The sequence below is a fragment of the Poecilia reticulata genome, linkage group LG18, assembly GCF_000633615.1.
Source record: "Poecilia reticulata strain Guanapo linkage group LG18, Guppy_female_1.0+MT, whole genome shotgun sequence".
NCBI classification, from domain to species: Eukaryota; Metazoa; Chordata; class Actinopteri; order Cyprinodontiformes; family Poeciliidae; genus Poecilia; species Poecilia reticulata.
In genome coordinates, this window is record NC_024348.1 from 21,904,180 (window position 1) to 21,920,176 (window position 15,997).

At 42.5% G+C, this 15,997-nt stretch overlaps 2 protein-coding genes and 1 non-coding gene across 7 annotated transcripts; 1 reads left to right on the forward strand and 2 right to left on the reverse strand.

The window, feature by feature from the left end:
* The first annotated feature begins 3,210 nt into the window (after nucleotides 1-3,210).
* Nucleotides 3,211-9,189, forward strand: LOC103480948 (lysozyme g-like). 2 transcript variants are annotated; one of them, XM_008436157.2, is made up of 8 exons: nucleotides 3,211-3,367; nucleotides 4,894-5,022; nucleotides 5,469-5,486; nucleotides 5,583-5,660; nucleotides 5,741-5,840; nucleotides 5,915-6,032; nucleotides 6,563-6,701; nucleotides 8,171-9,189. In XM_008436157.2, the coding sequence occupies exons 1-8, from the start codon at nucleotides 3,268-3,270 to the stop codon at nucleotides 8,311-8,313; spliced, it is 825 nt and encodes a 274-aa protein (XP_008434379.1). In that variant the 5' UTR covers nucleotides 3,211-3,267; the 3' UTR covers nucleotides 8,314-9,189. The 2 variants fall into 2 exon arrangements, with proteins under 2 accessions (XP_008434379.1, XP_008434380.1); XM_008436158.2 differs by lacking the exons at nucleotides 3,211-3,367; nucleotides 4,894-5,022 and adding an exon at nucleotides 5,044-5,366.
* A 314-nt stretch (nucleotides 9,190-9,503) lies between these two features.
* Nucleotides 9,504-13,825, reverse strand: LOC103480947 (PRELI domain-containing protein 1, mitochondrial-like). Of its 4 annotated transcripts, none has more exons than XM_008436151.2 (6): nucleotides 13,608-13,825; nucleotides 12,912-13,014; nucleotides 12,412-12,637; nucleotides 12,198-12,311; nucleotides 11,881-11,959; nucleotides 9,504-9,842 (listed from the first exon to the last, which is right to left on the reverse strand). In XM_008436151.2, exons 2-6 carry the CDS (start codon nucleotides 13,001-13,003, stop codon nucleotides 9,730-9,732), a joined length of 624 nt encoding a protein of 207 aa, XP_008434373.1. In that variant the 5' UTR covers nucleotides 13,004-13,014; nucleotides 13,608-13,825; the 3' UTR covers nucleotides 9,504-9,729. The 4 variants fall into 4 exon arrangements, with proteins under 4 accessions (XP_008434373.1, XP_008434376.1, XP_008434375.1 ...); XM_008436154.2 differs by lacking the exon at nucleotides 13,608-13,825 and adding an exon at nucleotides 13,476-13,542; XM_008436153.2 differs by lacking the exon at nucleotides 13,608-13,825 and adding an exon at nucleotides 13,467-13,537.
* On the reverse strand, nucleotides 13,312-13,383 carry trnag-ucc (transfer RNA glycine (anticodon UCC)). Its single transcript has one exon. It is a non-coding gene; the product is annotated as a tRNA-Gly (tRNA).
* Nucleotides 13,826-15,997: the final 2,172 nt, after the last annotated feature.

The window sequence follows — 15,997 nt, forward strand, 5'->3', positions numbered from 1 at the left end:
GTTAAACGAAACAAAATAAATTATTAACAATAATTTAAGAGAAATGAACACATTGAAAATATAAATAGAAAGGCTGATACATTTTTAATTACATTTATTTTCCCGTTGGGATAAAAAAAAAAGTACTTTCGAATTTGAATTTAATTTAAATTTTGCCACAGATTTTAACTCTTTTAGTAAAATGATTATATATGACAAAACATACAAACATTTAATGGCTTAATCAGCGGTTATGCTTGGCGTGACCATTTGATCGGAAAGCTTTTATTTTGTAAAGCTGGCATCGTAAACAGGAAGTTCTCGCTGTGTGTGTTTGTGATAGCTGGACTTCCAGCAGCAGCCGCAGCAGATCCCGCAGTATCAGTCTGCCGGTTTTAAGCCTCTGCTCGGGATTCAGCCAGCAGGTCCTGTCCGAACATCCAGCCAGCAAACATAGAAACCAGCCGCGCAGCCGGAAACCAGCCACCGGCGGAGAGAATGAGGATAAAAACAGACGGATTATGGATTCTGGTGACGGGCGCTCTGGCCTSTGATTGGTCCGAGCAGAGAGGCTGCGGACCAATCAGAGGAAGGCTGCAGCTCCTAGCAACAGGGAGAAACTTCTTGATTTATGTCGGAAAACTTCTRGYAACATGTTGATTTTTTCAWAGCAGAAAACAGAAAAAGAGCAAAATGAGCCTGAAAAGCTCCTATATATTTATTCATTGGTTTATTTCTGTCTAATAAAGTTACTTAAAGAACCACTTTCCTATTTACAGTGTTTCAGGCATAACGATGTTTGTAACTTGAAAAATATAACAAAATGTGAGATATTCAGGGTGTTTGAAAACCTTTTTTAGACCGTGTGTCAGCAACTGGAGCTGCAATAAGACGATTTAATTGACATTTACCCTTAAAAGGCCAAATTCCCGTTTATAAAATATGTTTTCTGCTCTTCAACAGGTTATTAGTCATTGTTGTTTATTATGAACAATTCGCTTACAGAGTATATGGATAAATCTGTGCACTTTTCTCGGTTTCTCAGCTTCATTTGGAGTAAATAATGGCTGAAAAGAGAAAAACAGCGTTTAAAATATGTACTTATGTTTCTATTTCACTGATTACTAGACAGTTAATTAGCCTTACAGTCCAGATTCTTTCTGCTGTTTGGTGTTTTTCTCTAATACTTTGCAAATTAGGTTATTCAAGTGAATTATGAGGTATTTATTATGAATTATGAGGTAATTATGAGGTCAATATTTGACTGAGACATGTAGTTACATGATAAAGCCAGCAGGCGGCAGCAGATCCCCTTCGCGGGCTGGCAAAATGTGCGTTTATCGATCTTATTTTTCGTTATTTTGATTTAACTGTTCAGCTTTTGAACYGTATTTCAGCAGAGTTAAATAAAAGCAGACTYATGGTTCAGATGAATTCTCTCAGAGCTACAGGAATGACACCAATGCAGCCCTGAGCTCTAACTGCAGCAGTGGATCATTTCAGCTTAGTCAAATCTGAAGAGACGCTTTAGTGACTGTGGTAAGATAAAAAGATGCTCTCTGGGGTTACTCCTGTGTGAAAGTTGCTCACAAACATTTGGTTTCCTGCTCCTCTGAACTTTGCAGAGACGTTGGGTGCGGCTGATGAGAGGCTTTGTGGTTTCCGCTTCACTGCAGAAAGAACCTGTTGCACTCAGCATGACCTGTTCGCTCTGTGTGGTTACACAGGAGAAAAACTGGGTTTGACAACCCAGTTGTTCTTCATCCAGTCTGACTGAACCTGAGCTGTTTTACAAAGAAAAGTCGATCAAAACTGGTAGAAAAATGTCACTAAAAGACCCGAATTCAGTGAAAAATAAAGCTCAACAATCAACTTAGGATCACTGAATACTAAGGCACAGTAGTGCTAAAATGTTAGCTGTGCTAATCCTGTGACACTAATCAAACACTAAGTCCATTAATACTAACACACAGCACCAACATAGTATTTAGCGGAGGCTAACACTAAAGTGTTATATCATTGTGGTACTTAGCGGAAGCTAACGCTAAAGCGCTAAACCAACGTTGTAATTTGCAGAAGCCCCTGGTAAAGTGCTATGTCAAAGCAGTATTTAGCCAAGCTAATGATAAAGCTAATGGTAAAGTGCTGTACCAACATGATATTTAACGGAAGCTAATGCTAAAGCAGGCTGAACAGTTCGATTCCCGGCCAGGTCTTTCTGCATGGAGTCTGCATGTTCTCCGTGTGCATGGTGGGCTCTCACCAGGTACTCCAGCTTCTTCCCACAGTCCAAACACATGACTGTCAGGTTGATTGGTTTCTCTAAAGTCTCCCTAGGTGTGAATGTGTGTGTGCATGGTTGTCTGTCTCTGTGTTGCCCTGSGACAGACTGGTGACCTGTCCAGGGTGACCCCGCCTCTCGCCCGGAACGTTTGGTGGAGAGGCAGCAGCTCCTCCTGACCCCTGACCCCACTAGGTATAAGGGCGTAAATAAAATGGATGGATAATGCTAAAGCATTATAAAAACTTGGTATTTATACCAACTGTCATGATCCGTGTTCTTGTGTGTTTATTTTTGAGTTTTTCTGTGTGATCCTGTTCCCTGTTAGTCCTGTCTCTGCGTCTTTCCCCGTTGATTGTCTCCCAGGTGTGTCTCGTTCCCGTGATTCCCCCCGTGTGTATTTAGTCTCACCTGTTGTCTGTGTTCTTCGTBGGGTCCTTGTCTATTGATGTCGTCTGTCTCCGTGGCTGCCAGTTTTCCTCGTGCCGTTCCCCGCTGTTCCTTGTTGTTGGAGTWTCATCATTAAACTYATTATTTCACTACATCCTGGGTCAAGCTGCGTCCACTTCTTCACCACAACCTACCAGCTTATGACACCAACGTAGTATTTAGCCAAGCTGAGCAATTTGCTGAGCTCAGCATCTTCTAAGCTGATCAGATTAGAAGATGCAAGAAGCAAAGCCCGACCTGCTGCWCACATCAARCCCTGATTCAACCAGGTCAGTAAAAGCCCACAGCGTTACAGTGATGCCTGCGCCTGCTGCAGCTGAGCAGCTACGTGTTGTTTACTCAGCTTTCCATGCAGAAAGTTCAACTGCAGGAAGTCTCACCTGGTTTGCTTCCCCAAGATCTGCTGCATCTTATTCACCAACTCAACTTTGTACTTATTGCATGATCAGAAACAGAAGAAACTTCGCGGAGTGCTTCACATTTACAGTAACTCTGATAATAATAACATATTTGAGCTGATGTTCAGCTGATGATGTGCAGGTTTGGGCAGCAGTTGAATGTGTGAAACTGTCAGCCGACGTCATTGCTGTGAAGAAAACACAGCAGGAAGTCTCTGCAGATCAGGTCAGACGTCTCCTGCTGCTGTGATGATGGAAGGTGAGACAAACTCTGGTTTCTAACGCCGCTTTTCTGCTACACCAAAGATCAACGCATAACTTTATTGTATGTAGATAATGTGGACATTATTTCCGAAACTAAAAATCAATTTGCTGATTCTGGAGTCGATTTTAAATTGGACAGTTTTTAAGCAGATGAGACGCAGCTACTTTTTATCTCGACACATTTTAACAGTAAACAGCATTCAGAAGGATTAGATAAAAACTGATGATGTGATGAAGGTTTTTATGAATTTATCCATCGTGTTTGTTAATCTGCGACTCCTTCCCGTCACAAAACTTCTTCATTTTGAAGCGTCTGATTGTAAACGACCTTCACGGTGTTTGAACTCTCAGTCTGGTGTGAAAATGCACAAGACTTCCTGTTTCCTGTTTCTCTGCAGCAGCTTCATCTGCTGCTTGTACAAGTTAACTTTTTAAAATGCAGAAACAAAAAAAAACAAACCAAAAACACCGAACTCAGACGAAGCTATAATTGATAGTTTCATCGTTTTAATCCAACTGAAAAAAGGTTCACAGGCCAAAAATCATTCAAATCAACTTCTGCATCTGCAGGTCTGGAGCCCTGAAAGTTACTTTACTGGGCAATAAGTCAATAACAATATATGTCGCAATAGACACGTGATCAATATCAATAAAAATTATGTTAATTATAWTATTCAATACTTTCCCTGAGCTCTGATCCAGAATCGCACAGCATTCTGGGAAATGTAGGCAGACGAAAGGCCCAATGGTTGGTGRCATCAACTAACTCASTCGYTCTTTGGTTACCTAGCAACAACCTGTTGTTGCAGTTTAAGGTTTGTGCCTCATAGCTGCTGAAAACTTAAAAAAACAACAGCAAGGAGAGAACAGGAAAAGTCACATCACCAGTTTGGTTGCATTTCAGATATTTAAACCAAAAAAATCTTATCAATAATTATTAATATTGGCTGATATGAAACTTTTATATCGTGTTATGTTCTTCAGCCATATTGTCCAGCCCTACTGGAACCAACATGATACTTTACTGGGTCCTACAGAGTGCCTTACTGGTACCCACAGGGTTTACTGGGGTTGTTTTACTGGAACTTACAGGGTTTTCAATGGAACCTACAGGGAACTTTACTGGAATATTACTACCGAAGTGAAATAACTTTCCCGTAGTTCAGTGGTAGTTCCTGGCTACTTTCTCAGTCTTTACAGAATACCTTCAGTAAGGTACTATGTACTTTGTCTTATGGGTGCTTCGTAAAGAGTAAAGGGTGCTCTCTGGAACTCACTGGACACTTTCCTGAAACGTTTAGAGAGAGTTAAAAAGGTATTTACAGGTTATTTAGCTCCTTAGATCTGATGGTACTTTGTTCTGCGGCGCGCTACAACAGGTTTACTGAAACATAGGAAGCTGTATCACCACCTGGTCCAAGCGTTTGCTTTGGCGTGGTTGGTGGGGACTGAGGTTGATTACTGTGACGGAGGTTGAACAATATTCTGCATATGGCATCTCTGACTCATTTGGTTTTACAGAATATGGTAAAACTGCTGCTGCTGCTGTGGATCTCCAGAGTTCCTCCATGCTTCACACCATCCTCCCAACCTTCATCCTGGGCGTTTTTGTTGGGTTCCTGATCGACAAGCTCAAAGGTTTTCTGTCAGGTGGGACTTCTGCATTCACTTTCCTTTCAAAGTGAAGTTATTTAGTCTGAGCTGATTTTCATCTGTGACTTGCAGTGATGATTAACAGGAGAYAGAAAGAAGATGAATTACAAGATGAGTTCYTTCTGCAGGTTTGCTTTTATGCACCAAATTTCTCAGATGACAAAGACCTGATGATGTTTGTTTCCTCCTTTCTGCTGAGCCTTTGCTTCCTGTTAAATGCTCCAACTAAAGACCGACGTAGTTAATGTGCAGATTTACCAAAACCCGGAAACTCTGCTTGATAGCATGTGAAAAGCCAGCATTAACATTCCGAACGATAAACCTTGAGGCACCRTCCAACTGTCAGTAATGTAGATTGTGGTTATCCATCCTGGTGCTCAGGAACAACGGCCACTGGCTGTGTTCAATGTGACTAAAACCAGGTTCTGTTGTTTMTCTTTCAGGTAATGAGACCCACACAGGTGAGGATGGTTTCTATTGGTTCAAAAACTAGGCATTCACCATCCAACCAGACCTCGAGTCGTTCCTGCTCCCCCTGTTCTGCTGCTGCGTTTCAGAGTACAGGAACCTCAGCCAAATGACGACGACTGGAGCCTCTAAAATCACAAAGGAAAGAAACATTGACAGCTCTAGCAGTGAGTTRCCTTCACTCAGGAAAGGTTTGAAAGGCTTGTCTGATTTAAAGTACCATCCCATGAGTGACATTCCTCTGCAGTGAACAGGATGACTGGCGTTGAAGTGTCCAAAACGTTGGCAGAGCAAGATCTGGAGCTGATGTCTAAGTACAAAACGGACATCAAAAGTGTGGGAAAAGCGTAAGTTTCAAAACTGCAAAAGTTGTTGCTTTGTGTCCTTGATATAAACAGACAGACCGATGTGAACATTTCAGGCTTCGTCTTCATCCTGCTCTGATCGCCGCCATCATCTCCAAACAGTCCCGCGCCGGAGGAACCCTGGACTGTAAGGGYTACGGAAAACTCGACAGCGTCTGCTTCGGACTCATGCAGGTCTGTGTGGTGACCTGCCGCCGTGACCGGCCGCGGCTTTACCCCCTTGTTCCCAGTCCACTCCGAGTAGAGTTTGTCTCCATTTGCAGATCTTCTTCTTCCATTTTTCCRTAACCATTTAARGGGTGACACATGTCACACCAAGCAGTGTGTTACATGCAAGCATTTAGATTGACAGAAAACTGCATTCTGTATTGCTGTCGTAGTTGGTGAGATRGCAAGCAGTAAATTACTAATTCCTTGGGAAGCATTGAGGTCCAAACCTTTTATCAATTGTGGCGGAAGAGTGGATATAGCGTCAAACTGGATCGGGTAAGAGATTTCTGAGAAACTGGCTGCCCAWGAGTACATKCACAAAATAACATTGTAGCATGGACCACAGGTCCTGGGCGTTTTCACGCCCACAAAGCAGTCAGGAACAGACTTCCAACGGAGACACACCCAACATGACGGAACCGAGACATTAACCRGCAGGACTGAGACTTTGGTTCATTGTGTCTTCCAGCCGATACCATGTCCTGTTGTTGCAGATCCATAAAGACCATCATGAGCTGAAAGGAACAGCGTTCAGCAGGGAGCACATTGAGCAAGGAAGCACTTGCCTGATTCACCTCATCAAGGACATGAAGAACCGGAAGCCTGATTGGTCAGAAGAGATGCAGCTGAAAGGTGAAGAACTAACAGCTTTAAATTRTTGATGGACYGGTTCTAAAGTTCTGGTACAGTCATTGTTTCTTCATGCTTTGTCTTCCAAATAGAAACTTTCTCTCGTTCCCTCCATMGCAGTCTTCATTGATAGTTTTCCAAATGTTCTTRAGGGGCTGGATTCCCCTCGGACATGAAGCTAGCAGTGGAAGATGTGTCTTCAGGCTGGGAGGATGCTAAAAGTCTCTGACTGAAAACTTACGGTGTTGATATTCTGCTATCTAGAAAAAACTATTTCCAAATTATGATCCATCCATCCATCCATCCATCCATTTTCTTCCGCTTATCCGGGGTCGGGTCGCGGGGGCAGCAGCTTCAGACTTGAGGCCCAGACTTCCCTCAGCCACTTCTTCCAGCTCCTCCAGGAACCCCAAGGCGTTCCCAGGCCATAGAGAGACATCGTCCCTCCAGCGTGTCCTGGGTCTCCCCTCCTCCCGGTGGGACCTGAACTCCTCACCAGGGAGGCGTCCAGGAGGCATCCTGACCAGATGCCCGAGCCTCAACTGGCTCCTCTCGACGTGGAGGAGCAGCGGCTCTACTCTGAGTCCCTCCCGGATGACCGAGCTTCTCTCTCTAAGGGAGAGCCCAGCCACCCTGCGGAGGAAACCCATTTCGGCCGCTTGTACCCGTGATCTCGTTCTTTCGGTCATGACCCAAAGCTCATGACCAGAGATGAGGGTGGGAACGTAGATCGACCGGTAAATCGAGAGCTTCGCTTTTTGGCTCAGCTCTCTCTTCACCACGATGGACCGGTACAGCGCCCGCTTCACGGCAGACGCTGCCCCAATCCGCCTGTCGATCTCCCGCTCCCTTCTTCCCTCATTCRTGAACAAGATCCCCAGATACTTAAACTCCTCCACTTGAGGCAGGACGACCCCCCTGACCCGGAGATGGCACTCTTCCCATAATGGGAACAAATTATGATGTTCCCATTAAATAAGACACACAATTAAAATCACGTGATTTTAAGTTTGTTCACCCAATAAACTGCAGGCTTCTTTCACAATTTTCAGAATTATAATTTTCAGACATTATTTACGTCCAGATTTATTGTGTCGAGCTTCTTTTGATGCACGGACCCGTTGTGAATGCTAAGGCTAGTTAGCATGGCCACCAATGATGGCTGATAAATGACTTTCCTGTAAGGGTTAAGTTATTTCTCTGCTACTAGCACATTTAGCAGAGATTGATTGACAGCGCTAAGACCCTCCCTCTGGCTGTGATTGGTTGGTTTTGGTTGGGAGCGAAGCATTTCTTCAAATGGCGGTAGCAGCTCAGGAAAGAGGTGGAAGAGATCGATCGTTTCACAGATTAGCTGTCGGGACCTGGTGACAGTTTTAAAAAATGTGTAAAAAAAAWAACATCTTTATAAAAGTTACGTACTGCAGCTCTAATGGAGTCGTCTTTAACGAGACTGGCTACATGTGTTCCAGGAGCGCTGGTCGGGTACATGACTGGGCTGGAGCGGGTTCCTCTAGCCCAACCCGATCACCTGGACAGCGAGACACGGACCAAGGACTTCTCTAATGATGTCATCGCCAGAGCGCAGTTTTTCCAACAAAAAGGCTACAAATGATGAGAAACGGCGGCAAACCTGCTGCGGTTCCTCCATGAAACATCACGACCACCAGGTCGGACCGGCCCATTTATTCCCACCACAGTTCGGCTTCTTGTGGTTTTCTAAACCCAAAACAGAATTTATAACGACACCTTGATCCTCATCACCAGTGGTGGGCAAATAAAAGATTAGCTACTCTAACTCTAAAGCGCTAATCACAAACATTCATTCATGACACTGAACAAACAGTATTTAGTGACAGCTAATGCTAAAGCTAATGCTAAAGCTAAAACTTCAGTTTAAATTATACCTATAAGAGACAACAGTTTAATAATTTACATGTTAGATATTGGTTAGGTAATCTTCTTTGCTAAATAACCTTTATTAATACTATTAACTGTGATGATTTTTAATAATTTAATCGATAAATTTGATATTTTGGTCTTGAACATCTTGGTTAACTTTTTCAAAAATATTTTGTTTTTTTTTATTTTGTAGATGAATTGTATTTGCTCAGTGTTAACTGTTATTCTTATGTTAGTCTCATCTTATGTTAGCTTCCTAACACAAGATGTTGCATAAAATGTTGAATTTCAAATGTTTAAGTTTCCTCCAGCAGAATGTGAATTGATTAAGCAGCATCATGATAGAGATGCTTTCTCCTTTATTTTTATTTCTTCACTGTTTCTGATTAAGTTAATTTTAAACATCAGTTGTTTTAATTGTAAATAAGTTTGTTCTTCATAAAGAAAGTCAGTGCTTGTTATTAACCGTAGATATCCGCTCAACTTTTGTTCTTTTACGTCGTTTTTATGAATTATTTCTGGTCTGTAAAGACAATTGAGGTGAACTTTGGTTCCCAGAGTGAAATCTGAATAAAKTTATAAAGTATTAGTTTCATATTTTATTCAAAGTGAAGCTAAACTCCTTGAATCCGTAAAACAAACAGGAAACAGCGTCGTTATCGTAGTTTAATTTCAGTTTGAACAACAGAGACGCTAATCTGATAAGATGCTAACAGACATTAGATTAATTCATCTTCACCTCAAATCCTGCACCTGACACAGCATTTAATATTACATTTTTATATTAAGTGCAACTAATTTGAACAAAGTTATGTGTTTTTAACTCAATATAAATGACTGAATTGATAGTTTATTTTATAAATCATGTTTATTGAACRCAAGAAACAAAGACACATAAAAAAATGGTAGATAAAAAAGAAATGTATTGAACAAGAACTGTAATAATACATATAAAATCATTTGATTCTTTGTGTAAAAATGACGACGCTCAATAAATCAATAAAACTAAAAGCAATTTTGAATCTATTCCAATAAAAAAATGAAAATCTGAGGTGACCAATCTTAATTTGTAACTTTCACAGCCAATGAGGTTCAGAACAGCAGTTTTTGTTTACTCGCTGTTATCGGTTCAGGCGAACTGATTGGGCTTCTTGGCTGGAGTGGGCGGGGCTTTTGGTGGGCGGGGCTTGTGTTTCCCGGATGAATCTTCCTGGTCGCCATGGAGATGGGGAAGATCTTCACCTGGAGGAAGACAATAGAAAACAGACTAGTTGATGCAATAAGCTGTATTACGTTGATAAAATACTGAGCATATTTTAATCCCAAGTACATTTAAAGAGCAAATACAATCGTAGTAATAAGTAAGTACACCTTCAGGTTTAATGTTTTATATACTGGAACAAATTTAAAAACAATTTGATTCTCTAGATATCTGGAGAAAGATCGTATTTCAGTATATTAATATCTTTGATTAAACAAAAATGAGCTAAAATATGCTGGTAAAACTGAAGGACTGGCATTAAAGGTACCAGTTGCTACATACAGTGACATCTAGTGGTGGAATTAAAGAAGTGCAGCTCTACTACCTAGAGCTGCAAGGTTTTAAAAGAGATTTTCTTCATGTACAAATCGAGATACATATGGCACCTAATGCCAACAGGTAAAATTAGGATGTTTCTCTTGAGGAAAGTGTTGTAAGAGATGACTGAGCTGATTAGAAGGACCTCCATGTTGGTGAGGGCCAAACAGCTGGAACAGAGAAGAGTGGCCACTAATTTATCTTTAAGCAAACTGGAAGCATGTAGGGAAGACAAAATGTGCCATCCATCCATCCAGGACGTGAAAACCAGAGATCCTCCTCCTTAGCAAGACTATCAAACTCATTCCCTACGATCCCAACGCGTTACTAGTTAAAGACTCTGCGAAGAGTCCAAGCAAACTTAAAGCGAATGTCTACCAGACTCGACTTTATAAAGATACATTTCTATGACCATGTAGCTGTAAACTGCTCAGTGGGAAATGAGTTGGTGCAAAAAGTCTTAAGAGTTCGRGGAGCAGRTTCTCATTCCAGCTGCTTTACAATCAGCCACCGACTGCTACACTGCAGGATGAACGTCATGGCTTGAAGWGGCCAACAGAACCAGATTACCTTTAAAATACAAAGATGAGGCCATGAGGTTCCCAAACCAGACGCCCAGAGATCCTGTACACAACTGCCACAAACAAGACTTTTTCAGGAAAATGGACATTTGCTTTAGATTTAGAAGGAACACAAGAGGCAAAAGTAAAAGTAACCCTAGTACCCTAAACTCCTACATTAAAAAGCCTCAAAGGGTGCAGACAATCCACAAAAGACATGAACTAGAAAACAGAACCTCCACAGTTAGCTCAGGAGTTGACTAAAGGTAAAGGTCCRGACCACTTTGCCACGGTCAGAACCAGAATCCTCCATTTGGAGTATGGCAACCTTTACCTCTGAGCTGCAGCTACTCTGAATGGTGTCCACTACCACCCGGCTGTTGAGTCACCTTGAGATTGTGTTGGTGAGGTAAGTAAGAGGACTTTTTGTGAGATATCCATCCATCCATCCATTTTCTTCCCCTTATCCGGGGTCGGGTCACGGGGGCAGCAGCTTCAGAAGGGAGGCCCAGACTTCCCTCCCCAGCCACTTCTTCCAGCTCCTCCGGGGGAATCCCAAGGCGTTCCCAGGCCATAGAGAGACATCGTCCCTCCAGCGTGTCCTGGGTCTTCCCTCCTCCCGGTGGGACGTGCCCGGAACACCTCACCAGGGAGGCGTCCAGGAGGCATCCTGACCAGATGCCCGAGCCTCAACTGGCTCCTCTCGACGTGGAGGAGCAGCGGCTCTACTCTGAGTCCCTCCCGGATGACCGAGCTTCTCTCTCTAAGGGAGAGCCCAGCCACCCTGCGGAGGAAACCCATTTCGGCCGCTTGTACCCGTGATCTCGTTCTTTCGGTCATGACCCAAAGCTCATGACCATAGATGAGGGTGGGAACGTAGATCGACCGGTAAATCGAGAGCTTCGCTTTTTGGCTCAGCTCTCTCTTCACCATGACGGACCGGTACAGCGCCCGCTTCACGGCAGACGCTGCCCCAATCCGCCTGTCGATCTCCCGCTCCCTTCTTCCCTCATTCGTGAACAAGATCCCCAGATACTTAAACTCCTCCACTTGAGGCAGGACGACCCCCCTGACCCGGAGAAGGCACTCTACCCTTTTCCGGTTCAATTGTGAGATAGATAAACATTAATCTTTGTCTTACTCTGTATCTTGGTCAGAGCGTAGTCCAGCCCCTTCATGGCTTGAGTTTGGTTGCTTTTGTACCGCGCTACGCCAAACTCCTGGTGGACCGACARGGACAGTTAGACAAACGACTTACCTGGACACATCAACCACAGGGATCACTGCTCTCATCCAGGACCGGATGTTCACATGTCCTGTTGTTACTTTCAGGTTCAGGTACAATGCACAGCTCTGTGTTATCCACACTTTTTTTCTACAATTGTGAGGTTCATCAAACTGAAGACACTGAGTCCAGGTCTGAAAGATTTGATTAAACTGTTGGAGTGTTTATGCTACCTGAATGGGCCGGGTCAACCCATAAACAGATGAGGAGATCCAAGCTTCTTGCTTTAGTTTGGTCCATGTGGGCTGACTGCCGTCCTGTTCAAACATGCAGCGCTCCACCACCGTCTGAGAGGATTAGAACTGGACATTTTACTSCAAATCAATAATGAAACAGCAGTAATTCCCTCAGACAGGACACCTCTATAGAAACATTGCCGGGTCTCACCATCAGGGTGTTGTGGTTCAGGTTCCAGGTCTTGGTGACGAGGGTGTTGGCTTCCGGGTCCACGATGGAGTCCTCCAGGACGTAGACATCCCGCGCCATGTGGGCGGGAAAGATGTGCTCTGCCCATCCTGGCAACCGGTTGGTTTTGGTCAGCAGTCTCCGTGACAACAAGAGGTTGGTGGGGGTGACCTCACGGTACAGGACGTCCTCGGTGAGGACATGAGTGCTGGCACAGAAAACCAGAGGTCCAATCAGATCCAAACATACCCAGCCTTAAAATGTATTAATGTAAATAAAATGATTTTTACTTTCTGAATTAGAAAAATATCTAATTATTGWATGTTTTTAGACGTACCTCCACACATCAGCTGAGCTGTGTGGGGATTGGAGGTGATAGTGATCTACCAGAGGTTAAAGTTCATGTCCACCGCCTGATTTAAAGAGGACTCACATGTTTGTATGATGTCGAGGTCACTATGTAGAGAATTTAACTGACTTACCTGTATGGGTTTGGGTAGCGTTGCCAGAAAGCAGCCAGAACTTGATACCATGGACTCTTGATGTGGACCTCGCTGTAGAAGTACCGCCCCATGTCTGGACTCGCTGCCGGAGGTAACACAACATTCAGGAACTCTAGTCATAATAATACTCTACATAATAGAGCACTTCAAACAGATCCAGTTTCTATGTTAGCATCCAGAATATTCAAGTTGGTAAAATCCACACTACTTATTAAAACTTAAAATTTAGGTAGAAGATTGTATTATGTAGTCACTACATGTACTTGATGTAATTCATGCATTTTACAGTGATAGTCTCGAGATTAATAGCTGATGTACACATTTTTAATAAATTATTAAAGAAACACTACAGACCCCAAAAAAAAAAAAAAAAAACATTTGCGTTGGCCGGGAATCGAACCCGGGTCAACTGCTTGGAAGGCAGCTATGCTAACCACTATACCACCAACGCTCACATCTACCGCTGTCCCGATGTATCTACTTGACTGTAGGAGGGAAAARCAATGAGCTGGCTCTGWTTTTCGGTTTTCTGACCCCGATTACCGAACAGTTCCCGGCGGCAGGGCTGGTCTTTCTGCTCCGTTTAATCCATATTAGCCGTTTGCTGACATTAACGGCAGCCTGGCCACCTGGAGCTGAAGACGAGGCTAACCGTTAGCAGCGGAGCTAACATACCTGCAGCGGGATCAGGTCGGTGTAAAAGTCCGGACTCGACGGTATAAAAGCCGCATTACTGAAGAGTCTACCGATGGTGTGACAAWAAGGCCTCTGCTTACAGTTRTTGCCGCTGAACATCCAAGTAAAACCAGTAGATCAAACCAATAACGGCACATCCCGCTTTCCTCCACTAGATGTCGACATTTAGTCATTTTTAGAGCAGAAGCCCGCCTGTTTTTCTTACCTTGTTTGGGGGGTTTCTAGTGGAACCCAGACACAGTTTGCGTGGTTGTGGTTTAAAAAGTAAATATGAAATTAACAGCGATTCAGAGCCAGAGGTGTGTAGAGTGGCTGAAAATTGTACTCAAGTAATAGAAACGCTTCATTCAGGAATAAAATGTTGTCATCCATTTAAGTATTAGTAAAGAAGTGCTTGGTGAAAAAGAAAAACAAAACCTAGTTGTGCATTTAAGTATTAGTAAAGAAGTGCTTGGTGAAAAAGAAAAACAAAACCTAGTTGTTTCGTATACTTTTTTGGGTTAAAAAGCTTTTGTTTTTACGTTTAGTCAAGTCACTTTCAGTGGGTAATGTAGCCAGAAATTATACTCATGGAAAAGTATTTTCTTCAAATTATATTACTCAAGTAGAAGTAAAAAAAATTTATTTAAATAAAAACCAGTCCTAGAAATATGCTTTTTTAATAAAGTGACCAAATACCCACAGTGGACCCCTGCTAAAGATTCACTGTTCTGGATTCACCGATTTTTCTGTGGAAGGTAACTTCAAATTATTTATGGAAAATCAGACTATGTACAGAATCTTGTAGAAGAGCATATCTAAAATATTCAAAAGAAAATGCAGTTTGGGAAGCTGAAATATCTCAGCACAAGGATACGCTATTGGCTAGCAATCCCCAAGAGCGAAAATATGGAAGACCGTTGATGTTAGCTTCTGCTGTAGGACTGAGACCAATTCTATGACTATTAGTACACATTTAGATATATCTGATGCTATAAACAAGCCAGTTACAAGCATTTTTAGAGGGTCTCAAGTATTTTCAGATCTTACAGTGTGGTCCTTAGCCCCTACATCAGACAATATGATGATTTGATGATCCATGTAACTTAAACTACAATAAAAACTAAGACTAACTTTAAGGATGAGCTTAATGGAAAAGATTTCAATTACGCCCAAAACAAATTGGTGCTTCAGTGTGTCTCATTTACCTCTGAACTTGGATCTGGTAATGACTCCAAATCCCACTGAACTATGTTAAAACCTCAAGTTTGTAAACAAGTGAAAACTAAATGAATGATCAATTAAATTCAAATCTTTTAAATCCAGTTCACTGACATTGTACCAACTCACAAGAAACACAGATCAAATCTATCTTCTGAAATCCACTCAGTCCAATCACAGACAAATTCAGCTTCAGTTAAATGGAGATTATTCTCAATCTGGATGTTGCACCTTGAAACCTGCAGAGTTGAGTGAAGGAGGATCTTTTCCAAGCTCTGGTTGCTCTACAGTCGTATTAAACCTCAAGTTTGTAATTTCCCAAACTGAGTTCTGACTTCTTGCAAACGTTCTTAGATTTTCCGACTTTAAACTTCTAAATATCATCTTCTGTGTTTCCTTCCAGGCATCATGCAGTGCCAATAAATGGAGAGTTAAAATGTTAAGTTATTTTATGAGGTAAAGTTTGAGAACCTCGGCGGTAGATGATGTACGGATCATTTCTCACGGTCTGTGTGTGGGCTCTTTTCCTGCCTCCTAAAGAAATGACCTCAACATACCGTTCACTCAATAGACACTTCTTGTTAGCCTTTCATTTTTCCAGTTAACACAGATTTCTTTTAACTGGTTACGTTGGGACTCTCCAGTGTGGATTATCTGCCTCTTCTCAGAAATCTGAGTATTTGGCTGAGATGCCAAGACTCTAAACCTGAGCTTTCACTTTCACTGAGATCTTTGGGTCCATCTCATGTATTTTTTCCTGAAGCATTGTCATCTACCTCACATCTACGTTTGTCATGGTTAGAAATATCCATGTTCCCTCTTGCTGATCTCTTTCCATTAAGGTTTCTATCTTCGCTCACCGTTGAGGAAGATGCTCAAAGAATGGGTTGTTGTGAACGGAACAAGGATGACCACTGACTAACCCAATGAGACACCTGCAGACATCACCTGTCCATTGTTGCTCTGTTCAAAATAAAACCAATGGTCAGTTGACCTTCAGGCCACAGCTGCTGGAAACCTCATTTGAAAAGGAGGACCTTCTGGCTCCTCTGCCAGGAGGTCAGAGTTCACCCTGACGTCTTGTTTCTTAAATCTTTTCACTTGAATGTCTGAGGCGTCAAGCTTCAGGTCTATCGTTATGCCCTGTTGCCCTTATGGGGTCACCTTCC